Raw genomic sequence first — 26,877 nt, 5'->3', positions numbered from 1 at the left:
ACAACCAATAATTTTTTGGAATTTAAATTGTGCTGACTCACTTTGTTCAGCACAACCCAGAGTAAAATGAAACATAAAACATAGTAGAACTTTTTTTTTTTAGACACAAGAACAACTCGAGCATCTTTTTTGGGAGCCGGACTAAGGGTTACAAGTTTTGCCGTACCCCAGGGACCAGCGCGAAGTTGTGTGGCAGATTCTGGCATGGAAGCTGAGGGTCCAGCCAGCCAGAGAAAAGACTATGGGCTCAAATTGTGGTCATAAATATTTTGTACTTGTAAATCAGTTTTTGTACTTTTAAATCAGGATTTGTATGTGTAAAAAAGATTGTATGTGGACTTAGCCAAAAAATACATGTGAAACTCTGCACTCAACTACAAATTTTGAGCCTATTTTTTTCCTTTCATCTGATTGGTCAATGTCATGTCAATCACAAAATTAACTATTCAATTGGAGAACAGATGGGTTTGGCTGTCGGAGGGGCGCTTTATGGAGCTTCAGGTCCTTGAAGGGTGATACAGTTTGAAGCTGGAGGATCTCTATATAAATATCCGATAGAAGCTAGGTCCCCTAACTTTCATTAGCTGTTGAAAGGATAAAGTTGTGGTATATCAGTGATTAGAAATAACATTATTACTTTAGGATTAGTTTAACACAAAGTCAGGGCTGACCCGGGACCATTGCTGTGAGTCACAGTGCGCAGCATAAAGGTCCTTTCACACGGTAAGCATGTCTGTTATAGCCTGCGCTTCATAAATGTCTGTTTGATTATTCAAACCTGGTTTAAAACGTGACTCATTTGTTGTCCAAAAACCTTTCCTCTTGATAAGGAAAGTTACTGGTTTAAAAATACATGTATATTTTCAAGTTTTTAGCTGTATGTCAAACAGATAGATAGACTCTTGAGCATATTTATATAGCAAAATCCATAATGTTATAACCACGCTAAATAAAAGGTGCCCAAGTGCGCACACTAATGCAAGTCTTTGAACTGTATGTTAATCAGTACATGAAGTGTACCTCTACCTCTATAGCTGAAAAGAGTCTGTATCCATAATTTGTGAATCTACTGATTTGTTTTTAACCCTTTAAAGCCGGTCGGAGCGGGCACGCTCTGTTTTGCGTAACTATTTTTAAATCCCGGTAGCACTGCAACCACGTAAGCTAGCGCAATAATTTTTTTTTCATATGAAACCGGAGGAGTTGTACTTACATCTTATGCCATCAGCTTGTCCTCGGTCACAGTTTCCTTCCACATATAGTTCCACATATATGTTCACATTTTGGACAGAGAGGACAGATGGTTTGAAAGAGGAGTGAAAGAAGCCATCTATGTCCACTGTGAGCGACCATCTTTGAACAGAGGCGGGGGTTTACGACACCAACTGTCTGCCATCTATAATCCAGTTTTGAGATCCCTTCCCAGACGCCTTAATGCCCACTCACATCCTGGGCCATCTGACCTCAGGAATTCGCATGATAAGGTGGGGCCAGGTTTCACAATGAACACACCCGAAACTCTGGCTGATTGGAACCCACACCCAGTTTCACACCTTGGCTCAGGCGATTAGAGGATCATCAGGGGGTCCTTTTGTCCCTCTGTTACTCCCACTAGGTTTATATCTGGGACTCTCCACCATTTGACCTTAGAACTGAAGAAGCTTCTCGGATGAGAGGTGAAACGTCTTCAAGCAACTTAAAGAAGTCCAGACACTTTTCTTTGCAAGCTCCTTTGACTACGATGACCTGGATGACTGAGAACCTTCACAGACATATTCCACATAAAGCTTTGCAAAAACTGCATAAAATGCACTTGCAGCAACAAAAACATAATGTTCCAGAAACACGCTTTGCCGATCCGATCAGCTGTTTGTAACACTTCCTACATCCATCAGCGTGAACTATCGCATGTCCGCCATGACCTGCCCGAAACCGGAAGTGACGTCATTTTGTGGAAATGTAGTTTTTTACCATCAGGACCTTATGAGCTTATACTGGTGTTTTTAAAAGTTATGTTTGACTCTATGACTTTCTGTGTCGTTTCTTTATTATTATTATTTATTATTTATTTATTATTTAATTATTTTTATTTTTCCTGCAGTATATAAAAATTGGTGTATTTCAAAAATAAAACTATGAAGACACTTAAAGTAAATTTCCTGTGGTAGGAAACTATTTTGTGCAACTTTTTTGTATTTAGAATTTTGAGGGATAAGCCTCTTAAATTTCTTTAACTAGAAATATATGTTAAAAAAACAAAAACGATTTTAAATTTCTTTGTAGTTTATTGCACTTTTTTGCAATTTATGTAATTACTATGCACTTAATGCATACATATCATTACAATTTGGGCTATAATGGTTGTATTGATGTATAGCAACTTGAAATGCTCCCAAAAATGGCTCCACAGCATGTAAAAATATAATATAAGCTGTGGCGGATTTGGTTCTATGGTAGGTCTTAAAGGGTTAATGTGACACCTTTTTTTCCCCCACAAACTGCAGATGATGAATCCTTTTTATTTTAGAAAATGTCCTTAAACTATGGTTGTTTGTACTTACTGAGTTCTTCTTTATAGTGAAGTGTGAATTGTGAACGAATTGTTCAATACTCGAGAATCACTTTACTGACTCGTGAATCATGATTCACAAGCCCAACTGACTCACTGACTCATCCCTGTTGCTGTTAGCAAACTATTTTCATCAGTAGAAATATATCTAGCTTTAAATTAAAATTGTGGGGAAAATAAACAACAGCCAGTTTCTTAAGAAAAACATTTCTGCTCTGAATTGGAAGAAAAAAACCCTGAGTAGAAACTCACATCAAGATAATAGCTCCTCGGTTCACAGTAGCATCGCTCAGCTAACATGCTAACAGCATATTTGAGTTACTCACCCCCTCCCTTGCTGTGCTGAATCGTAGCATAAACGAATCCCTCTCTCACTCACCCCCTTCCTCCTGGCTCATAGCTTCTTCTTCTTCTTGGTTGGCAACCAATGTTAAAGTGCATTACCGCCCCATGGCTCACAGCTCAGTGGACATTTAAATATACATAAAAATATATATTTGACACGTTTGAGGAAAATTAAAATAAAATAAAAATAAATAAAATAAATTTCCCTTTTTAGAAATCTTTTTTTTCTCCTTTTTGCTTTATAGAAACAGCTGTTTTTCTTTTTCAATCACTCATCTTAGTAGTAGGATATACATGAAAAGAGAAACAAATCTGTGTGTGTGTGTGTGTGTGTGTGTGTGTGTGTGTGTGTGTGTGTGTGTGTGTGTGTGTGTGTGTGTGTGTGTGTTTGTGCATGCTTGCAGATGAGAGGTCACGACAGGAGCTTTCTGAGTTGACATTTATAAACTATAAAGTCAGTTTGGACCGAGGACTTCGCGAGCTGTTGGTAAACATAAAAGTACATTCACTCTTAATAAAATTACTTTTTTACTTCATGCACAACGTGCAACAAGAATCTAAATCTCTGTATCATAATAATTTCTATAAAAACATGGTGTTTTATAGGGACAATATGACAAATCTTTATTAATTACCATAGATCATTAATAGGGAACAAAAAAAAGAGGAAAGGAGGATAAAGTGTCACTTCAGCAAAGCTGCTGGGAGACAGAAGTGTTCACACGTTTTTAACAAAAGGCTTAAAACACAAAACTCTAATATCAGTTACAACTGGTAAGATGATGAGTTTTACTTCTCACTGTTCACATTATGGTATGCTACTTTTGCTCTGTGGGACTGCAAAAATGTCTTTGTATTGATGGTATAAACCAGATTTTCACAGTCTACATCTTTACTGTTTTTTCTTCTTTTGTTCACTCCTAGGCTGATAAAAAATTCAAAGACATCCACTAACCACAAACACAGAACCCACTAGCTAAATAACTATTAGCTGATTTTTTTCCCTAGACAGTTGGTCAGCTGACTGAGAGAAACACCTGATGTCATCCACTTGGGTCATCATGAACGCTGAAGGAGATGTGCTCCATAGTCACACTTATATTTGTATTTCCTTAACTTACATCCCATGTTCTTTTTAAATCCAGCTTCCCTTTAATGAGAAATTGGTAAAAACCATTGCTCAACTTATGTCTGGATGAAGGCAAATAATTCTGATGAAAAGGAAACTGACCCCGTAACTAATTGTAAGCATTTTGCCACTGAGTCGAGGGCTAATAAAAATAAGACCATGCGGTGTCCAGTGTAACTACGTGTGCAGCTGGTTATTCCATTGTGGACATCTGAAAGACTCATTGTGTAACTCAGGGTGTAAGCAGCAAGTCCTATATAGTAGACTGACTGTAAACATGAGGAATACATCTAAAATCCAAGCAGAAGGTAAGGCTAATAGTTATTTAGTTAGTGGGTTCTGTGTTTGTGGTTAGCGAATGTCTTTGGATTTTTTATCAGCCTAGGAGTGAACAAAAGAAGAAAAAACAGTAAAAAGTACAAAGTCTGGTTTATACCATCAATACAAAGACATTTTTGCAGTCCCACAGAGCAAAAGTAGCATACCATAATGTGAACAGTGAGAAGTAAAACTCATCATCTGACCAGTTGCAACTGATATTAGAGTTTTGTGTTTTAAGCCTTTTGTTAAAAACGTGTGAACACTTCTGTCTCCCAGCAGCTTTGCTGAAGTGACACTTTATCCTCCTTTCCTCTTTTTTTTTTTGTTCCCTATAAATGATCTATGGTAAAGATTTTGCCATAACCATTATGGATTTTGCAATATAAATATGCTCAAGAGTTTATCATATGTTTCACATCCAGCTAAAAACTTGAAAATATACATATATTTTTAAATCAGTAACTTTCCATATCAAGAGGAAAGGTTTTTGGACAACAAATGAGTCACGTTTTAAACCAGGTTTGAATAATCAAACAGACATTTATGAAGCGCAGGCTATAACAGACATGCTTACTGTGTGAAAGGTTGCAGGTGTCTTGAAGTAGAGAAACACGCTGTATTGTTGCAATTCTCTTTTGCATAAGCAACACCTGAAACGCTCTGTGCAGGTAGCAAAGTCTGCGCTGTGGGGGTAGTGCGGCTCCAATGCACATCCAGGCATCAACCGGTCTTTTCTCCGGCTGGCTGGACCCTCAGCTTCCATGCCAGGACCTGCCACACAACTTTGCGCTGGTCCCAGGGGTACGGCAAAACTTTTAAGCCTGGGCTTGGCTCCCAAAAAAGATGCTCGAATTGTTCTTGTGTCTAACAAAATAAGTTCTACTATGTTTTATGTTTCATTTTACTCTGGGTTGTGCTGAACAAAGTGAGTCAGCACAATTTAAATTCCAAAAAATTATTGGTCGCTTAAATGACCGGCATCTGACATGGCTAGCCTGTCACCAGGGACCCGGTGGGTGGTAAGAGGTTAAAAAAAATACTATACTGTCAACAAACAACTCTTGGTTTGTATTTTTTCAGAATTAATTGTCTTCCATCTTATGCACTTGAGTACACCGATGTTGGATTTTTGCGATGAAATTACACGCACATATAAACAGTATGGAGAAAATAACTTGGCATTTGTTAGGGAGGAGCTCATTGAGTGTAAGTATAGAGAGGAGGAATTCCTACAGTTTTTACACTACAGTAAAAACTGTAGTGTCTCTAAAGGCCACTTAAGGCTGGTTCTAAAAGCAAGTCAGTACCTAAAGCCTTTTTTTTCTCACAGAAGCTAATTCGGTGACAACCCCAGTCTATGGGAATGTGAAAGGGATGTTTTGGGTTTAGAAAAAACTGACTTTGTTGTTACATTGCAGTAATATTGAGTAAACATTTAACAGTTGGAGGTTGATCATGGAGCAAGAAGAAAGTTTTCCTTTGTTAAATCAAGCCGCTTTCTTATCATGACTGCTGCTGAATACTTTGTATTCAATAAGCTTAGAAAGTTAATAATGTGTCTGATAATGTGCATAATATGTGTAGCAATGTGTACTTCATCAGTCAGTTAAACCTTTGACGTATGTACAATATTACAAGATAACAGAATAGGATAGTATGAGTAGAAGCAACAGGATCACTGCAGTAGGAACTAAGCAGAGCAATGCCAGTCATGTCAGGTCCCAGTTTAAAGTTGCCTCCTCCAAGCTCCAACTAATGGCCAGCTGCCACCTACACTTACTTAACAGAAAACATAGGAAAAATTGACAGAAGCAGGCTAACTACCATGATCAATCTGTGTCTATAAGCAGCCATATGTGCTTTGACCAAAGATTCTGATGCATCCCTGATCTGGTGTATTACCCAGAACAGTGATGCAACAAAACTTCAAGTCAGGTGACAGGTGGGAAAGTCCCAAGGTCAAAGGCATCAATCAAACTCAAAGTGACACATGCTATATACCTATATCTATCCAGCCAAATCTCTCCAGAGTACCTGGGTTCTACCCCACCCAAAAGGTCCACTGCAGGCATGCTAGTCACATGCCTGAACCGCCTCAACTGGCTTCTTTTGATATGGTGAAAAAGTGGCTCTACACTGAGCCCCTCTTGAATGGACCCGCTCTTTGCCCTATCTCTAAAGACGAAGCCAGCTACCAGAGCTATCAGAGACAGCTAATTTCTAGGAATCTGTCACTACCCAAAGGGCACAAGTTGTTTTCCCAAGTGGAGATTAAAAACCAGACTTCGGAAAAGTGAGTGTCCTGCAGAAACAGTCAAAATGTGAGATATTGTCTCAAGATGGGAACAAGGAAAAGTCTCCAGTCCCAGATAAAGAAGGAGAAATTCTCTCTGGACTTACAGGTAGTAAAAGCTAAAGCATCAAGCTCAACAGACTTCTCCTTCTCTCTTCAGATCGTTTTTTTTTTACTATAGTACCTGTACCTGAGCAATCTGTTCTTTTACTTTAAAATATCTAACAGGTGGTTACAAAATTAGAAGGTCTATATGATAGATCACATATGATTTATTTTCTTGTATGAAATAAATGAAGAGCAGGTTACTTAAGAACTGTCAATTAAAAAATAAGCAGAGGAAGAAAACTATGAAGAGATCAGCTGCTCTGTGCTGGGATTTGACTGCCACAGGACAGAGGAGGATAGAAGAAGATGGAAATAAATGTCTTAAATAACAAGAAACTTGTCCAAATGACTGCAGGGAGGCTAGCATAAAAAGCACCTCTATAAATATATTAAAAGTGTGATAAAACAGTATGATAAAACAGTTACACAGACACTAACCACTGCCTCACAGCGAGAAGGCCGTGAGTATGAATCCACCATCCAGCCAGGGCCTGTCTGTGAGTTCTTTCTGGGTACTCCAGCTTCATTACACAATACAAAGACATGCAGATAGTGTAGACCAGTAGATTAACTGGTGATTTAGATAGCTGTGAATGTGAGCCTGAATGGTTAACTGCCATGAGATAGACTGGCAGCCTTTGCAGGATGTACTCACATACACATACTGTAATGAACTTGAGTTCGCTCTTTATTATTCACAGAAAAGTGAGACTTTTATTTTATTGTCTTAAGTGATCAGATCTATGGACTAAGAGTACAACTCAGGAGTGGGATATAAAATGAAAAGTCTAAATTTACGTTATTAAACAAGTATGCAAAGGTCAAAGTAGCCAGTGGTCACAGAAAATGAAGCTCAGAATTGGCAGGAATAAAAAAATTGGAAATCTTTGGACATCTTTGGAAAGCTCAGACAAAGACAAGTAAAAAGACAACTGATGGAAATGAGCAGCTTTATGTATGAGGGACATTTTGAGGGAATGAGGAACACGTTAAAATGTGAGAGGAGGGTCAGGACAGGTGACAGGTGGGAGTGGCAGCATCTGAAGTGTCAGCAGAGTGCATGATGGGAACATAAAAAGACTGACTGAATAAAGAACGACAGAAAGCCCAAAGCATCACAGGCCTGTTTGCTTTGACATTACAACATCTAAACTGAGAAGTGTTTCACTCACTCTGTTTCTGCTAAAATCACACATTGACTTTTACGTTGTCGTCTCTCCTCTGTAGCAGCCTGATCATTTGGTAAGACTTTTTTTTTTACATATAGTAATTATATAAAATTGTATAATACTCTAAAAAGTAACTGCCTAAATTTACTCCTTAGGTTTAGAAATTTGTGACATGATTTTCTGTTTTAATCTTTTATTTGTCTAATTATGGCTTTTTATATTTTTTTTCCAGGTGATGAGTTTTGTGACAGTCCAGTCTGTGAACATCATGACAGACATCATTTTACTGAGTCTCCTCCTTATTCCAAGTGAGCCGTCTCATTACAGTCATTTATAGTCTGAAAGATCAGTGAAGATAGATATACTTTACGAAGTAAATCCATGGCTCTTGGAGTTGATTTTGTCATTATAATTTTTATCTTCATTCAGATTTGCACCTTTTAATTTAGCTCTTACCTTTTCCAGGCACTTTGGCTGCTTGTCCTCAAGATTCACACCTGTTCATCACTGCACCAACAGAGATGGAAGCTCTGAGTGGATCTTGTTTACAAATCCCATGTAACTTTAGTGAAATTGGAACAGAAAAGGTTGACAGCACAAGACCTGTGTTTGGAGTGTGGATTAAAAATCATTCTGATATTTTTGCACATCCAAACAATGAGATCTTCAACAGCAGTGGGACAGTTAACATCTATCCAATGAACATTACAGGAAACCTGAAGGAGAAACACTGCACCACTCTGTTTTCCAATTTAACCACAAATTATACAAACACATACTACTTCAGAATTATGAACTGACCCTACAGAGCAACAGCTGTTTGTGATCCTCTTAAAATAACAATTAAAGGTGAGAAAGTTTTCTTTCAATTTATTAAGAACATAAATCCTAAACAGCTACAACTTTTGTGTAAACAACACAAAGCAGTTGTGGTCAAATGTGCAAATCAACCTGTTTAATTGATTTGTAATGGAAAATTGTAACTTCATTTCATGAGAAACAAAGACATGGGGGATGAAAAAAAAAACAATTCATAATGTGTTCAAAAGTGCTCTACACCGTAAAAAAAAAAAAAATCCTAAAAAAAAGTAATATTCCGGCAGCTGGGGAGCCAAAATAATACCAGAAAATAACAGAAAATAACTTTCTCATAAAAATACGGTTATTTTCAGTAATGACAATACAGTTTGTTGCCTAATTTTACATGGGATTTTGCCTTTTTCAAGTGCTTTTAAACATTAAATTAAGAACATTTTAACGTGATTAAACAATGAAATTACCTATAAACAAGGTCAATGAATGCGGCAATATGAATAATAATACTGAAATGTACAAAAATATACAGTTAACAGTTGGTTTAAATAATAATTGATTGCATTCATATAGTGCTTTACAATTCCACTTTATAATTCCCCTCTGGCCATCACCAGTAGGTGGTAGGTGAAGTGTCTTGCCCGAGCACACAACGACCGAGAGTCTCTGAGCTGGGGCTCGAACTGGCAACCTTCTGATTACAAGGCGAACTGCCAACTCTTGAGCCACGATCGCCCTAAGTAACAATAATAATAATTATTATTTGATGTAAAAAAAGTTTATAAGAATCATTTTATATATTTTTCCATAGCATTACATTTGAATTTAACAGTTCAATCTTTCAAATAACGGACAAATATTGGTGAAATGATGATACATTTGTGAATGTATTTTAACAATCTAAGTATGCATATGTACAGACATGCATTTAAAAAACAAGAAAATTATGTTTTATTAGATTTACAGTGATTTTACGTTAATTTACATTTGAAATGTAAAATCACAGTCTATTGATGTAAATTTAATGATGTTCTAGAAGAACAGTGCAAAACTGTAAAATACACAGTAAAATACTTTTATATTACAATTTATTTTACAGTGTATAGTAAACACAGTTTTTAAAACCTAAAATACGAACTATATTTCACACTGTTAACAAACAGATATATTTACCACATATTATCCAAACCTCACAGAGTTCAATAACCATCTTGTTCAGAAGACCTTAAGCTACTTGTGCAAAGCCCTTAAAAAGGAACAAGCCTTCAGCAAAACTGCAAGAAAACAGAAAATTAAAAATCGAAAAAAATCATGCAAATGAAGAAAAAACTCTTAGTGGCTCCTTCTAGTAAAACTCAAAGCAACAAATTAAAATATCAGTTAAAGCATGAATGCAATAATGCAAAATACACAATGTGAATGCATATTCATGTTTGTATAACAAGTTGATTTCAAAGGAAAATAACTAATGGTCATCACAAACTAGAATCCTACTGCGATTCTCTCTGTTCTCCACTATTGCCTGTGCTTACAATGAGATACAAAAAGAGCATTGTTCTCTGACAGCGATTGAAAATCATAACATAGTTTGCAATGGTATTTTGTACAATATCTTATTTACTTTTTTACACACATTTTTTTAGTTCTTCAAACATATTTAGAGAACCACGAAAAATTAAAAACATGTTAAAAATGTATGCAAATACTTTTTGTCCACTACATACGGTGTATATTTTTTATTATCCAATGGTATCACTGATCTGCATCTTTTTCTTGACTCTATTTCCTGCGTTATTGGTGTAACAAAATGTTTCATGTGAAACCACAGATTCTCCTTGGAGGCCCAATATTACAATCCAAGGTGATCTGAAGGAGAAGGAGTCTGTCACTATAACCTGCTCAGCTCTCACTCCCTGTCCACACTCCCCTCCTCAACTCACCTGGAATCTCCAACAAGACTCTCACAACAAAATAGAGGAAAACACAGATGGAAGCTTTACAACTAAAATCCAGCAGAACATCACTCTGTCAGACACACATGATGGAAAGAAGATCAGCTGCTCTGCCAGATATCCTGTGAACCAAGGAAACGACACCAAGACAGCAGAGACAGAAGAGACTCTCAGTGTTTCATGTAAGACACTCGTTGTTTGGTTGTTGTTTTTTTATCCTGTCATTAAAAAAATGTTTAAAGGACTTCATTTTTTTTTCTCCAGATCCTCCTAAAGACACCTCAGCATCCATCAGTCCATCAGGTTTGGTGTCAGCAGGCAGCTGGGTGAACCTGACCTGCTTCAGCAGAGCCAAACCTCCAGTCAGCAACTTCACCTGGTTCAAGAAGAGCAGAGATGGAGCTGTGAAAGCATCTGAAGGAGAGATTTACAGCTTCAATGTAACAGATGGAGGAGTTTATTACTGTGTGGCCACTAATGATCTGGGTAATCAGACATCAGCAGTGATTCGTGTGACTGTTGCAGGTAACAGCTGTAGCCAAGATCTGTTCTCAAATGAGTTTTTCTTTGTGTCCATGCAAAATTAATTGTTGTTACTTGATCTTTTCTTTAGGTCTCATTTCATCTGGAGTCACACTGTGGCCACTTATTGGTGGAATCATTTGGATTGTTGACCTCTTACTTCTGTAATGTTATTCTGCTTAATGGTTTTTGTTTGGTAAGTATCACACTTCAAAGCAGAAAACAGAAAAAAAGTTGCTGACACAAATATGTTACCTGCACATTAAAAATATTTGTTTCAAATCACATTTAATTTTTCTCAAATCTAAATTAAATACTGTACTCAATTTAACTGCTGTTTATTTCTTCCTGGTGATTAAATATAGCTCCTTTGTTTATGATCATGTTTATACAGTTTTTCCATGCTCAGATGCTGTGTGTGCTCTCCTGTGATTTATTTGTATGTTAGATATCTTGGTATAAATGTATCAGAGTTAACAAAAATGTTGTTCAAATGATGTCCAAATGCAACAAAACCATCCTGAAAGCAATTCTGTAAAGATTAAATGTGATACTGTGATACTTCTGATTCATCACACAATAATAAACTAAGTACAATTTTTGACAAAGTGGGATTTTGCCAAAATGTTAGTGAAAATTAAGGGGTTGCCATTAAAGCATGTTTTATTAAAAAATATTAAATTAAGAACTCTGCCTTATCAAATAGAATAGAATAACCCTTTATTTTAATTGTATATGTACAATACAATTATGAAATTAAGCAGTTAATAAGTTGTATTTTGTGTTCTTTACATTTGCAAATGTGAAGTGGCAATACATTACAACTGGAATTAATGTAATTATTAAATCTTTTATTCAAATTCTTGGATTTTATTTGCTTGATGTTGTGGAAAGCTTTGCTGACTAAAAAATGCCTAAGACACACGTGTTAAATTTATAAGTGTTTAACTGCAAAGTCTGACATTCATCAACATCTTCTTCACTGAACTTTTTTACACTCTGTGAATAAACTCTGTGAAAGAACTTCCTCAGAGTCAAGCTGTCCTAGAAATACAAAGAATTCCAGTAATTCCACATATCATCAGGGTCTTTCAGTCAGAATACAAAATAAAACAGCGACCAATGATTCTGCAGTTGGTTTGGGGTTATTTTATTTATTTATTTTGTTCCAGATTATAAATGGTAGGCATTTTTCCATATTAAAGTAAGACACATATGGACTCACAAGGTGTAACAATATTACATTTTATTTTTCAAATCTCATTCATTCTTATGTACCACAAAGCAAGACATACAAAATAATTATCCTAAACACTCATTCAACACAGTGAGATGCATTTAACATCGAAGGATTAAGGAAAAGTATCAAAAAACTGCAAATGTGTTTTATCCAAACACTTGGATAAAAAGTGTAGCAGAGATGTCAGGTCATCACCACCTGGTGGTGTGAATCTGCAGTATTTATTTTATTAATGCAGCATGCTGACTTTTTTAAAATGCTGAAGAAAAGGGATTAGAATCATTTAATCCTGGAATTCATGGTAATTGTGATGTCTTGCTGTTGTCAGTGTGTATTCCCCACAGGTTGGATGTCAGTAGAAAAAGAAATTCCCATGACCTATTAGGTGAAGTTAAAAAGGGCTATGAAGAGATTTAGGGTAAGTATGGTCTTAAGAAGAGAAGGACAAATAGTGGATTTTATGAACAGGACTGAAATAGCTGTGGTTGACATCTACTTCAGGAAGGAGGAGGAATATAAGATGATGAATAAAAGTGGAGGAAGTTGTACACATGTGGACAGAAGTTGCAATCTGAAAAGAGACAGGAGACAGTGAGGTGGTGTCGGAGGAGAATGTAGGTAGGCAGCATCATTGGGTAGTCTGTAGGAGGACTTTGGAACTCAAGAAGATGGAAGGTGGAGGGGAGGATTAAATGGTGGAAGGTAAAGTAGGGACGGATGTTACCCAGAAATCAGAGTAACAGAGTTTCCTTGCAGTCATTTGGACGAGTTTCTTCTTGTTATTCCACTATAGTTCTCAATTTTTCTTCAGGAAAAAGTTCCTCTTGGCCAAGAGCACTCTGTGTTGAGCTGTTTTCTGGCTTGTTGACTTTCACCTGTGCGTACACCGTATCCTGCTGCTCACCTCTGTCCCGCACTGAGTCAGAGGGCACTTCGTATCCCAGCGTAGAGAAATTGATCTCTCCATAATGGATGTTTTCTTCCTCTCCTTCTGTTTTACTTGCTGGCTCTTCATCAACCTGACGTTCAGTTATTTGAATCTGTTGAAATAAAACAACAGAAGGTTCTATGATTCTGTGAGTTGGGTCTATTCTTATTCATGTTTTTAGACATTTTACATTAACCTTCCTTTTTTCCTTGTTTCAAAAACGGCATTAAAATGTGTTTAACAACAGAAAACCCCTTAGATGTTGGTTTTTCAAATTCAAAGGGTATAACAAAAAATGGCAAGATAACATAATCCACACCATCATATGACAACTAGGGGAGCATGGCACCACTAAATGTCACAGAGATGGCTCTACGACCCAAAATATATGCAGTTTCCCCTTTTGAGAAAATTGTCCAAACATTTCATCTGGTAATCTCACTAGCTATCAGAAAACAACATGCCATTCTGGAGATGGCAGATATGGATCAATCCATTTAGGAATAAGGCGTGTGACAAGTGAAGCATTGTAAACACATTCCAGATATACTAATGCCCCGCCGTAAGAGAGGTCTGGGACAATTGAGTGAAGTGGCTGCCATAACTCTACAACCCTAGCACTGAAGTAACACCCAACAGGCAGCTGGTTCCATTCAGACATAAATGTTTGTTATGTGTTGCTGTAGAGAAACACATAATATGGCAGCTTTCTTAAGATAATAATGAGTGGTTGCAACTGGATGAATGCAGTCATTCTGCACTGGGAAAAAGGAAAACTCTGGTATTCCCATACAGGTTTTTTTCATGCAAAATGGTGTTGGCATTTAAAATTAAATGGCTTTATTTTAGATCTTTGGTGATAATGGGACAATTCTGACCCTGAGAGCAACAGCTATGTATAGAATGTGAAGACAACAAAAGTGTTAAATAGTTAGACTGCTCTGATAGAAGTATTACAATAAATACTTTTCTGAAGAGTCAGGTAACACTACAGGTCGTGTTGTATTTCAGTTTTCTTACCTGAGTCTGTTGTTGAGTTTGATGCTTTGACTTCAACCACCTGGAAGACGTCAGAGACAGTTGTATTAACTATATTCTGTTTTAGTTTAAATATATGTTTGAGCAAAGTCAAGTGTGATGGAAAAAACAGTCTTTATTATAAGGTAAAAATAAAATTAACTAACTGACTCATGTGTTTTGCTTAGATAGACGATACTTACCAAACAAAGACAATCAAACAGAGTAAGATTAAGAGTACAATGATTCCAATGATTCCTCCTATACGTGGACACTGGGATGAAACATGACCTACAGAAAACAGCAAGTAAAAAACAAATAAAGCATGATTTAATGTTGACTCATTGATCGAGGCTGTTCTTGTTCACAACCTGAAGTTAGATGAAAGAAAAAGAAAAAAAGGAACATTTTGGAGAATATCTAACACATTTATGACTTTAGCCTTTACCTCCAACAGTCACATGAATCTCTGCTGATGTCTGATTACCCAGATCATTAGTTGCCACACAGTAATAAACTCCTCCATCTGTTACATTGAAGCTGTAAATCTCTCCTTCAGATACTTTCACAGCTCCATCTCTGCTCTTCTTGAACCAGGTGAAGTTGCTGACTGGAGGTTTGGCTCTGCTGGAGCAGGTCAGCTTCACCCAGCTGCCTGCTGACACCAAACCTGATGGACTGATGGATGCTGAGGTGTCTTTAGGAGCATCTGGAGAGAAAAACATAAATCATGTTGTCCGATGGGATTCAGTTCAACAACAAACTCTGATTGTCTTACATGAAACACTGAGAGTCTCTTCTGTCTTTGCTGTCTTGGTGTCGTTTCCTTGGTTCACAGGATATCTGGCAGAGCAGCTGATCTTCTTTCCATCATATGTGTCTGACAGAGTGATGTTCTGCTGGATTTTAGTTGTAAAGCTTCCATCTGTGTTTTCCTCTATTTCGTTAGGAGAGTCTTGTTGGAGATTCCAGGTGAGTTGAGGAGGGGAGTGTGGACAGGGAGTGAGAGCTGAGCAGGTTATAGTGACAGACTCCTTCTCCTTCAGATCACCTGGGATTGTAATATTGGGCCTCCAAGGAGAATCTGTGGTTTCACATTAAACACAGTTTGTACACTGATAATACAGTCAAGAAAAGGATAGAAAAACGTGACAACATTGAATAAAAACAATACAAGATGTGACAATTACTGACTACTCCCAGACTACTCCTCAAACAGCAGCACATTATTCCATGATTTAAAGACCCAGCTGAGAAACAAAGTCATTGACATATTATAGGCTGAAAGGATCACAAAAGCATTTCTAAGGCTTTGTGATGCCGCATGAACCACAGTGAGAACCATTATCCACAAAATGGAGAAAATCTGGAACAGTGGTGAAGTTTCTTGCCAACCTTCCAAAATTACTCAAGAGTGTATTTATGATTCATCCAGGAGTTCACAAAAGACCCCAGAACATCATCCAAAGAACTGCAGGCCTCCCTTTTCTCAGTTAGGGTCAGAGTTCATGATTCAAAAATAAGAATACGCAACTGGGCAATAAATGGTCTCCATGGGAAAGTTTAAGGAGAAAATAAATAGAGCTAACAGAACACAAAGGCACAACTTACATCTGCCAAAAATACTCTTTCGAGTAACAAGATGAAACTTGAAATTTCCTGTTACAACGGGCATAAAACTAACAAAGCATTTCATCAAGAGAACATTATACCAATAATCAAACATGGTGGTGGTTGTGTGACAGTCTGAGGCAGCTTCAGGATGATTTTCCCTAATTGATGGAACCATGAACTCTGATCTCTACCAGAAAATTCTGAAGAAAAATCTCCAGCCAATTGTTTGTGTCCTGAAGCTCACTTGGGTTATGCAGCAGGACAAAGGTCCAAAACGCACCAGCAAGAAAAAAAAAAGAACAAACAAACTCAGTACCTTACATCCCCCTAAAAATGTAATGCTTTGGTCTTGCTTGGAAAATTTTGGGAAAATGTGGTTGCGATGTGTTTTTAAAGAAAGTGCCATCTTTCATACAGGGTCAGATAGGTCTGCCTAAACCCTGGATGTCCCCAAATACATAAAATGACCATTAAAAAGTGAATGTTTAAATCTACTTAGGTTATATTTGTTTAATCGTGAACTTTATTTCATTTCAAACATGCAGAAGTGACAAATATGCAAAACCTGTTTAAGTTTTTAATCACTAACAGAAAGGATTTCTCCTTTTGCGTCCCCTCTAAGTGCAGGGAATGTTGGGAAAGAGATGTAAAGATAGATTTGTGTCAGGAAGTTAGTTTGTGTTGATGCATCAGTAACTTGTGAAGGAGTCACTACTTATTCATTTGAATGATTTCTTCTCTTTGATTTTTAATTTTCAGTTTTCTTGCAGTTTTGCTGAAGTTGTGTTCATTTTTAAGGGCTTTGCACAAGCTGATTAAGGTCTTCTGAACAAGCTGGTATTGACCTCAAGGAGGTTTGAGTAATATGTGGTAAATATATCTGTTGACAGTGTGCAGTACAGATTTTTAAAACCTATGTTTACCGCAGAGCACTGTTAAATACTTTTTAAACGTATTTTTGACTGAATTCCAATTTTACTGTTCACAATAAAGAATACAAAATATAATATTATTATAATATTATTATAATATTATTATAATATTCTGCATTCCAGTTCACTTTACAGTTGTGGTCAAATAAACAGAGTGATATCAGCCTCTTTATTTGACCATAATGCTTTTTGATGTTTAAACTGCTAATGATTGGACTTTATATTCTTAATAAGAATGAAATGAAACTCTCTTACCTTTAATTGTTATTTTAAGAGGATCACAAGAAGCTGTTGCCTTGAACGGCCAGTTCATAATTCTGAAGTAGTATGTGTTTGCATAATTTGTGATTAAATTGGAAAACAGAGTGGTGCAGCTTTTCTCCTTCAGGTTTCCTGTAATATTCATTGGATAGATGTTAACTGTCCCACTGCTGTTGAAAATCACATTTTCTGGATGTGCAAAAATATCAGAATTATTTTTAATCCACACTCCAAACACAGGTCTTGTGCTGTCAAACTTTACTGGTCCAGCATCACTAAAGTTACATGGGATTTGTAAACAAGATCCACTCAGAGCTTCCATCTCTGTTGGTGCCGTGATGAACAGGTGTATGTTTGGAGGACAAGCAGCCAAAGAGTCTGGGAATCCAGAGAGTAAAAAATAAAAGTTGAAAATCTAAATGAAGAGAAAATTCATATTTACAAAACTGACTTTAAGTGTCATGGATTTGCTTTTTTCTCCTGTTCTTTCTACACCTTCGGTACAAAATGTTTCACTTAACTTACAAATATAAAATGTGTGACTTTGTAAAGTTTCTCTATCTGCACTGATCTGTCAGACTGTAAATGACTGTAATGAGACGGCTCACTTGGAATAAAGAGGAGACTCAGTAACATGATGCCTGTCATGATGTTCACAGACTGGACTGTCACAAAACTCATCACCTGTATAAAGAAAATACATAATTACACAAATAAAATATCAAACCAGAAATTATCTTTTATAAGGTGTTTGGGTTTTTTGTAAAATGCACAATTGCTTAAATTTTAAAACAAATGTCTTACCTAATGATCAGACTGCTACAGACGAGAGACGACAAAGTAAAAGTCAATGTGTCATTTCAGCAGAAACAGAGCTAGTGAAACACTTCTCTGTTTAGATGTTGTCATGTCAAAGCAAATTTTAGTTTTCTGTCTTTCTTTATTCAGTCAATCTGCTTTTTATGTTCCCATCATGCACTCTGCTGACACTTCAGACACTGCCACTCCCACCTGCCTGCCTCCACATTCACCTGTGCTGACCCTTCACTCACACACTAACCTGTTCCTCATTCCTTCAACATGTCCCTTGTACTCAGAGTCGCTCATTTCAGTTGTCTTTTTACTTTGTTTTGTCCGATCAAGTTTTTCTGTCCTACAATCTGATCTTCATTATTTGTGACTATTGGATGCTTTGACTTTTTGACCTTGCATTTTTCCCTTAAATAAAGACTTTTAAAATCTTATATCTCACTCCTGAGACATGCTGTTGGCTCACAATCATTCTGTCGCAAAACTGTAACATAAATTTATTTTTATAATAATTGTTTTTGGAGCCAAACGTGTTATCACACAGTATCACGACCTGTGTTACCCCAGACAAGCACTGCTTATTTCAAACTACTATAGTCTGCACATTCAAAGCAGTGTTGGGAAATTTTTCATGTGTGTTTCCCACACTCATTGAAATAATAGCTCAGGTTCCAATTTAATCATTTGAGCCCCCAAACCCCCTTTTTGATATGTTTCTTCTCAGTTTGCTGGCTGGATTTACACAGTGCTTTTCTTGTCTTACTGAACACTCTGATCACTTTTAACAACATGTCACACTTTTTGTATACATCCATAGCCTACAGAGTTTCACCCAATGGTAGCTGGACATTTATTTCAAGATTGCTCCCATATGAATAACAAATCCCATAAGAAGATACAAAACATGTTGGCAGGAACATAAAGACTCAAATTTAAAAAGCTGAAGTATGTGGAGATTACATTTTGCAGAACTATTTCTGTTTTTGTGGAAAAAGGAGTTCCTCCTTCAACTTCTGCTTCTTGTTATAACCACAAGAAATCACCTGAAAACAGTTATTACAGGTGAAGTTAAGACAAAAAATGAACTTAAAAAGTGGCAGGATGTTGTTTGTGTAATTTCACTAAACTGTAAAAGAGACACATTTATAGGTTTCATGTGCGTATTCCTTGTTAATGTAATGCTACGTCACTACAGTTCTCGTATTTTCTTCACCTCAGTTTCTTCACCTCAGAGTTCTTTGTAGCCTTCACTCGTCTTTACATGTCTTGCTCTCCTCCTGGGTCTGTCACGGCCCGGAGGATCAGCAGGCCGCTGATTAGTGGTTTTGTCTCTCTCTCTCTCTCCCTCTCGCCTTCTCTATCTCTTTCTTGCCAGGGCAGAACTCACTGCGGGTTCACACCCTCGGCCCACGCCCCTCTGAAGAGGAAACACCTGGGCCTCATCAGTGCAGGCAGAATTTAAGCCAGGGAGTGGCTTCTACTCTTCGCTGGATCGTTGCGTGTGACTCGCATCAGTGCAGCCTAGCTCAGAGCAAGTTCACTTTCGTTTCTCTGCGCAATCCTTCTAACGTGTGTTTGTTCTGTACATAGATCCCCTGGATCGACCTTGTGTTCCCTGATTGGATTCCTGTTTTTGCGAGTGTTTGGAGAGAGACTGATTGCGAGTGGAGATTGTCTGAAGAGGAGCAAGTGTCTTTTTCCCTACCTGGATTCCCCCGGAGCCTTTTTCCCTGTCACCACTTTGTATATAGCACCACCCCTGGACTACTTGTATATACACCTGGTGGAACTGTAATAAATCTCTACATTGTGCCTCTAAGCTTCTGAGTCCTGCGTGTGAGTCCTCAAGCGAACTGTGACAGGGTCATAGTGCCCCAGGTTTTTTTTTTGTTTGTTTGTTTGTTAGTTTTTGTGTTTAGTTTTTGTCCAGTTGTAGCACCCCTCTGATTTCCACTTCCGGGATAAAAATATAGATGTGGACACATGCATCATACTTCAGTTTACTAACACATGAACATGCAAATCTGTGATGTGTTTTAACATCTCCTGACAGCAGATGTAAAATAATCAATTGAAACTATTAAGCTCACCTGATGTCACTGCACAACAAACTGTCGTTATTGTGGTGAAGCTTCTCACAATATATGATTTATTGTTGGCACTGAAAGAACCACTCCAGACACAGCAGAGAAACCCATTTATATGGCAGCTTTTGGCTGACATGTAAATCTATTTATCAACCAATAAATGACTGATTAAATAAAAGCAGAAACATTTAAACACATTGGGGAAGTTTGTTATCAGTCAAAGTTTCTGCCACCTGTGTGAGTACAGGCACACAAATCTCTGTGACAAACCTTTGCAATTTCCTTTCTTCCACACATGATGTCATCTAAATATGATCTCTAGTGATTTAGTCAGCCTTTTATGCACATATATGAACACACGAATCAAACTCAGAGCTCTCTGAAGAGAAGCAAACTACTGAAGTGTAAATTTCATACCATATCAGTCATCAGATACATCATATACTAACCAGTTACATCTTTATTAAAGTCTAAGCAACATTAAAGTCTAATGTCCAAACAGGATTTAAAGCAGTTTTTCTAACTAACATTAACATAGTAATACCTGCAGCAGGAGCAGGGTTTGTTTTCTTTAGAGAAAGGATCACACCCATAGAAACACAACTGAAAATATGTGTATCTTGTTATCTTGTCATTTAACATATATATACTTGCCTGGAAATTTCAACAAAAACATTCAACATTCACACTTTCTTTCATTCACAGCAGTGCTGTGCCACACTACAAATTTTTGGTTTTGATCCAATACCAAGTAAATACAGAGCCAGTATCGTTTACACTTATCTGATACGATGTTTAAATTGGTAGCTTGCTGACATCAACCACCCCACATCACAATCATACTTGGAGCAGGCAGGGGTGAATCTAAAGGGGAGCATTTGTTGTACTGACCATATTTATTTTAAGGCTTCTGGAAAATCGTGTGTGTCTCAGTTTTTCTCAGGTTTATGTGTCACAGAGTGGAAATTTGTATTTGTTTTATGGTTTGTGTTGTCTTGATCTCACTATGTATTGGTGTGTAAAGTATATTTATTCCTGTCAACAGAGACTTTAGCATACAGAGAATGTTTTTATTGCACAAGTATCTTTTAAAATTGTGTTTGTTAATTCTCTTTTTTCTTCCTTCTCTGGAATAAATGGTCTGTTTAAGACCTATTTAGTCTCTGTGCCCTGAGCTCTGATTCACTTGCTCCCCTCCTCCTTGTAAGAGAAAGAATTTTCTGGGGTGACATTTAGACCTACCAGCTTTAGTACACAAAGCACTAGTAGCTGCACATTCCATGTCTGGCTTTAGCTTCACTAGTTCAGTGGTATAGTTTATTTGTCGCCATTGCCTTTTTGTTTCTACATTTTTTAACAGCCAGAATAAAAGGCTCGCTTTTTATTAAACTTCATTACTCTCCCTCTTCTTTTCTGCTTTTGGGTCCGCTCCTCAAACACACCGGCCACCCAGGTCATAACAAATACATTATCTAAACTTAGCAGGTAGCTAGCATCCAACACAAATAACTTGACAAAATGTCTTTTTTATTTTATTGGTCAGAGTTCTGGTCCTAATAAAAGAGTGGCTTCGTAGCCAGTTCACAGATTGTCTGTCACAAAACTCCTCACATATGGAATCAAAAGATTAAATAACAAAATAAATAAATTGACACAAGTAACCACGCTAAACTGTTCCTCATTTGTTTAAAGACAGTTTTTGTGCTTTTATATGAACACAATCATTCATGACAAATTCACCAGGAACTGTATTAGTTATCAGTGTTGGGGAGTAACAGAATACGTGTACCGCCGTTACGTATTTAAAATACTAAATAGGAGTAACTGTATTCCGTTACAGTTACAGTTTAAAAAGGTGGTATTTATTTAGTTACTTTGTTGACATAAATGGATTACACGGCGGTATTTTCCTGTTTCATATTGTCACGGTTCTGGGTCGGTGCGACCCAGTATTTTGAGTTCTAATGTTTTGGTTTATTTTTGAATGATCGGTTTGTTACTCTTGTTCTTTGATTATTATTAGAATTCTATGTGTCTGTTTATTCATGTTAAGGATTTATTCTTCGGTTGTGTCTGTGTAGTATAGTTGTATTTGTAGTTCCATGTGTCATTTTCTGTCTGTGTCACTAGGGATGGGTATCGTTTAGGTTTTATCTGATACCGGTGCCAAAACGGTACTTTTGAAACGGTGCCGGTGCTTAAACGGTGCTCGAACCGGTGCTCGAACCGGTGCTTAAAGAATAAAGAACACAAACTTCGTCCAAAAACCTCTTGTGTTTTTATTTTTCCCAGTTTTTTTTTTAAGCAAAATTATAACAAAGTTAGCCCTTTCTGTCAATAAAACATAACGTCTTTGGTTGGAGCCAGTGCTTAAACAATTGAAAACACAAACTTTGTCATGAAACCTGTGATGTTTAGCAGTTTTTTGGCAAGAAGATAATCATATTAGCCTTTTCTGGAGCTATACGGCATCGCTCTTGGCTGATGGCATGCCCAGCACAAGAGAAAACTCTTTCAGAAGGCGTTGATGAGGCTGGGACACACAAGTATTTTTCTGATATGGCAGATCAATTGGGGAGTGTATCCCTCTTACTCCACCACCAGGCCACAGGGTCTTGTCCAGAGGTAATTCCTGGCAGTCTTTTGTATATTTAAAGCTCCTTCTGTACCTGCTCTGTGATTGAGGGGACTCTACCCGCTTGAGAAGCAGCCTGTTGAAGCTCTCTGTCTTCATCCTCAAACAGCTTTTCTAAGGGTGACTTCTGGACCTTACTTAGCTGAAAAACAACAAAAAAAGATGTGTGAGGTTTGCAAAATAAATAAAGATCACTTTTAGAATGTAGTGATTGTGTTAGAAAAAATCTGAAATTACATATTTTTCTGGCTTGTCCATGTCAGCATCATCCACCTCGCTGTGTGCTTTGGGGTCCTCAGTGGGAGGCTATGGACACACAGATAGTAAAAGAGCATTCCTTCAACATAGAAACTACATCATGATGCAAAAGGACAAGATTGTACACACACACAATGAAAATACCTGCGCAATTGCTGCTGTGGCATTTGCAACTGCTGCCTTCTCCAACCTGTCCCAGATGTCAGTAGCTGCCTCACCATCTAGCCTGCCTTTAAAACGTAGGTCCATCATCGTGGCCTCCTTCAGAAATTTCTGAAGGTTTTCATCCTTTAAGTAAAACAAGATATAACATAGGAGCTGATACTGAAAAAAGGTAACCCTATTTTTCATGCGCATTGACATTGTCTGCAAATACCTGATATCTTTTCTGCAGACTACCCCAGACTTTTTCTTTTATTGAAGAGGTGAAAACACTGTCTTCATCACATCGTCTGAAATGTGCCTCCAGCTTGGCCAGGATGGGGATGATTTGGCTGCACGTGGGTGACTTGTCACTTGAGACACACATGGTTGACGTGTACAGGACTTGCATGCACTTAATAAACTCCTCTGCCTTGATTAAATCAGTGTGCGTGAACCTTTCTACCCTGTTGAAAAATATTCACAATGTTAAAGGTAACTGACGTAATTTAGCTCTTGCAAGTGATGCTCATGTCATTCACTTACTTGTCCTTCTCTATAGGCTTCCTCAACCGTTGATCCAGAGCAGCTGCCTGGATTGCATCAAACTGCTCCATAAATCTCTCCAGCATTAGGAAGAGAGAATTCCAGCGCGTCTTAACATCAAGAATTACATTATGCTCTGGCAAATCTAAAGCACAGATAGACACAAACATATTTTAAATTACTATAAAAAAGGTAATATGAATAACAATACTTCTTGATATGTAACTGCATGCGCTACTTACTCAGGATTCGCTGCTTTTCTCTGAGCACAGTTTTGCTCAAGAATGAACGTTTGAGCCACACCACAACTGAACGGATTTTGGCACACCAGCTGGAAACTGCATACACATACATACATGTCATACACCTTTTGTGTGGCCAGGTTGAGGGTATGAGCAAAGCATCACACTTTTAAAAAGTCCAATTTTTTCAAAGCAACATCCATGTTACAGGCATTGTCTACAGTGGCAGCAATTATTTTCCCTCCCAAGTGAAATTGCTCCACAACGCTTGATATTTCTTTAGCGACAACTGGACCTGTTTGTGACTCATAAACTGCTTCAGTGCTGAGCACATTCTGCTTCATTTTGCCTTCGTAGATGTAGTGAACAGTCACTGTGAGGAAATGGTCCTGAGCAATACTGGTCCATCCATCACAGGTGATAGCGACCTTGTTAACCTGTGCCAAATTCTGGATGAGGTTGCTTTTCTCCACGCAATACCAAGCAAGGTATAAGGCTACATTCACACTGCAGGTCTTAATGCACAGTTCCGATTTTTTGATCAAATCCAATTTTTTTGTCTGCTTGTTCACACTACAAATAAAATGCGACAGCAAACGCGCTCTAGTATGAACGCTCAAAGCGGCCCGCATGCGCAAAAGAAGACGTCACACACAACGCGCTCTGTTTAGACCCAGAGCAAACAGTATTGTTTGACTAATGGCCCTTAATATAAAGACTTCGGACTTTACGTTTCCCAATCTTTGCTTTAAGTTATTTTGTTGTCAAAGGAGCTTGCAAAGAAAAGCGTCTGGACTTCTTTAAGTTGCTTGAAGACGTTTCACCTCTCATCCGAGAAGCTTCTTCAGAACTGAACTGAAGAAGCTTCTCCTTGGTCCCTGTAATGCAACATGGATTACATTCCCCACCATCCTGCACTTCTGTTTTAGCAGTTCTCCGTTTGCCGTCTGTTCAGCATATACAGCTGTGTGGGACATACACACTGAAATGTCAGGCAAAACGGTTTATTGCGGGACGGGAGCAGCACTGACTGGGGCAAAACATTTACTTTATCAGGCCCTAGGTTGGGGTCAGGGGGTTCTCTGTCATATTTTTAATTCAATTCAATTCAATTTTATTTAGATAGTGCCAAATCACAACAAAAGTCGTCTCAGGGCGCTTTAAAATATCCCCTTTAAAATATTTTTACATCTTGGCATTTGTTTCGCTCCTTCACACATATATTACATTTGCATTTGAAGTACACTTCAAATTGGGACAGCTGTCGTCGTGTGGCGATGACGTAATCGCACTCAAAATGCATACTCCAAGCGTGCGGTCTCTAAATTGGGACACAGCCACAGACTAAATACACACAAGGGTGATTAGGGGAAGTGGAAACACCTGACACAAGTCTGACATAATGAGACAATGGAACCAAAGCTGACTACACTGACATAGGACACAGACCTTCAAAATAAAACAGGAAACATGAGACACAGACAAGACAATATAAACTTGACAACATAAGACATGCGGCATGAAACACAAAGCCTCAACAGACCCAGGAACATGACAGTAAGTTAGTTTCTCTTTTCTTTTTCTTAGAATTTTAAGAGGAGGGGTGCACATCAGCAGTTTTCTTGTGTTTTTGTTTGTTTGTTTTTTGTTATGTGTTTTTTTTTTCTTTATTAATGATAGGTTTGAAGCTTAAACCTATTCGCTGGAACGTTCAAGACAATTTAATTACACAGCAAAAGCAAGACACAAGTAGGCAAGTTCTTTATGTTTCTCGTGCACGGGAGAGAACTGGACAAACACCGTTCCTTCGCTTGACCCCTGTTGCTCTCATCCGCTCCCCCGTAACACTGCTCTTTTATAGAGATTGACAGACCACGTGACTTTCGCGCATTGCATGCCGGGTACTCGTGGCAAAACAATCAAAGCAATGCATCAAACGCAAGCATCTGCAGCACCGCAAAACGTTCATTCTCCGGTTCCAATACCTTCTTGCTTTTTCTTTGTTCCCCAAAAAGGTTATGTACAAAATGAAGGAGAACAATGCCGGTCCATACAAAGACAGACTTGATGTCAAAGAAGAGATAGGAGGAAAAAAAGCAAAGGAGTGAAAGGGTTAAATGGCCTGTATTTATATAGCGCTTTACTAGTCCCTAAGGACCCCAAAGCACTTTACATATCCAGTCGTCCACTAATTCACACACTGGTGATGGCAAGCTACATTGTAGCCACAGCCACCCTGGGGCGCACTGACAGAGGTGAGGCTGACCCCTCTGACCGCCACCAGTAGGCAACGGGTGAAGTGTCTTGCCCAAGGACACAGCCACCGAGACTGTCCAAGCCGGGGTTCGAACCGGCAACCTTCTGATTACAAGGCGAACTCCCAACTCTTGAGTCACGATCGCCCCGCTTTCAGCCTTGCGATATATGACTACATGCTCAGCCAGCTGAGCGAAAACCTGTGCCCAACTGCATTAAATCACCAGATTTGTAGAAGGCATAGAGATGGGAAGCCTAACACATGAAACACAAAATGACCACCATGTATTCTATTTATTTCAACAAAGTAACTGTATTCTGATTACCACCCATTTAAATGGTAACTGTAACGGAATACAGTAACTCATATTTTGTATTTTACATGTATTCCATTACTTCCCAACACTGGTAGTAGGAACAGAGAATGCTCGGACTGACAAGAGCTGTTACTTTGCAGAGATGATCATGAAACAGTGGACTCCAGGGTGGAGTAGGTTGCGCAGTCTCTAACTACCTGTCCATGCCAAACAGCCAAAGTGAAGATTGGCTCTCAACTTGTTTACAGCCAAAGTACAACAGAGTCGTGGGGTGCCAGGATGTCACTGCAGAAAACAACCAGTAAATATTGTTTATATTGATTGTTTGTATGGATAGCACAACCCAGTGGAGAAAACTGTGTAGTTCTGGCT

At 38.0% G+C, this 26,877-nt stretch overlaps 1 protein-coding gene and 2 pseudogenes across 1 annotated transcript; 1 reads left to right on the top strand and 2 right to left on the bottom strand.

The window, feature by feature from the left end:
• The first annotated feature begins 8,169 nt into the window (after nucleotides 1-8,169).
• LOC146661996 (myelin-associated glycoprotein-like) lies at nucleotides 8,170-12,846 on the top strand (annotated as a pseudogene).
• Nucleotides 12,847-13,240: 394 nt separating this feature from the next.
• Nucleotides 13,241-17,894, bottom strand: LOC146661995 (myelin-associated glycoprotein-like). The gene is made up of 7 exons (XM_085418401.1): nucleotides 17,822-17,894; nucleotides 17,208-17,591; nucleotides 15,185-15,490; nucleotides 14,855-15,115; nucleotides 14,610-14,697; nucleotides 14,410-14,449; nucleotides 13,241-13,501 (listed from the first exon to the last, which is right to left on the bottom strand). Exons 1-7 carry the CDS (start codon nucleotides 17,892-17,894, stop codon nucleotides 13,241-13,243), a joined length of 1,413 nt encoding a protein of 470 aa, XP_085274527.1.
• A 4,630-nt stretch (nucleotides 17,895-22,524) lies between these two features.
• LOC146661994 (zinc finger BED domain-containing protein 4-like) lies at nucleotides 22,525-24,843 on the bottom strand (annotated as a pseudogene).
• Nucleotides 24,844-26,877: the final 2,034 nt, after the last annotated feature.

This window comes from Rhamphochromis longiceps, linkage group LG9 (genome assembly GCF_057381845.1).
Source record: "Rhamphochromis longiceps isolate RC_006_pf linkage group LG9, R_longiceps_female_GT1.1, whole genome shotgun sequence".
In the NCBI taxonomy this organism is placed as follows: domain Eukaryota; kingdom Metazoa; phylum Chordata; class Actinopteri; order Cichliformes; family Cichlidae; genus Rhamphochromis; species Rhamphochromis longiceps.
This window is presented reverse-complemented; position numbering and strand designations above follow the sequence as displayed.

Excerpts from the sequence above, each read along its gene's own strand:
- LOC146661995 (XM_085418401.1), bottom strand. The coding sequence starts at position 17,894 with ATGAGTTTTGTGACAGTCCAGTCTGTGAACATCATGACAGGCATCATG. Across the intron at positions 15,491-17,207 it reads TCTTAAAATAACAATTAAAG|ATTCTCCTTGGAGGCCCAAT; the intron begins GTAAGAGAGTTT and ends GTGAAACCACAG. Across the intron at positions 13,502-14,409 it reads AAACTCAACAACAGACTCAG|ATTCAAATAACTGAACGTCA; the intron begins GTAAGAAAACTG and ends TTATTTCAACAG.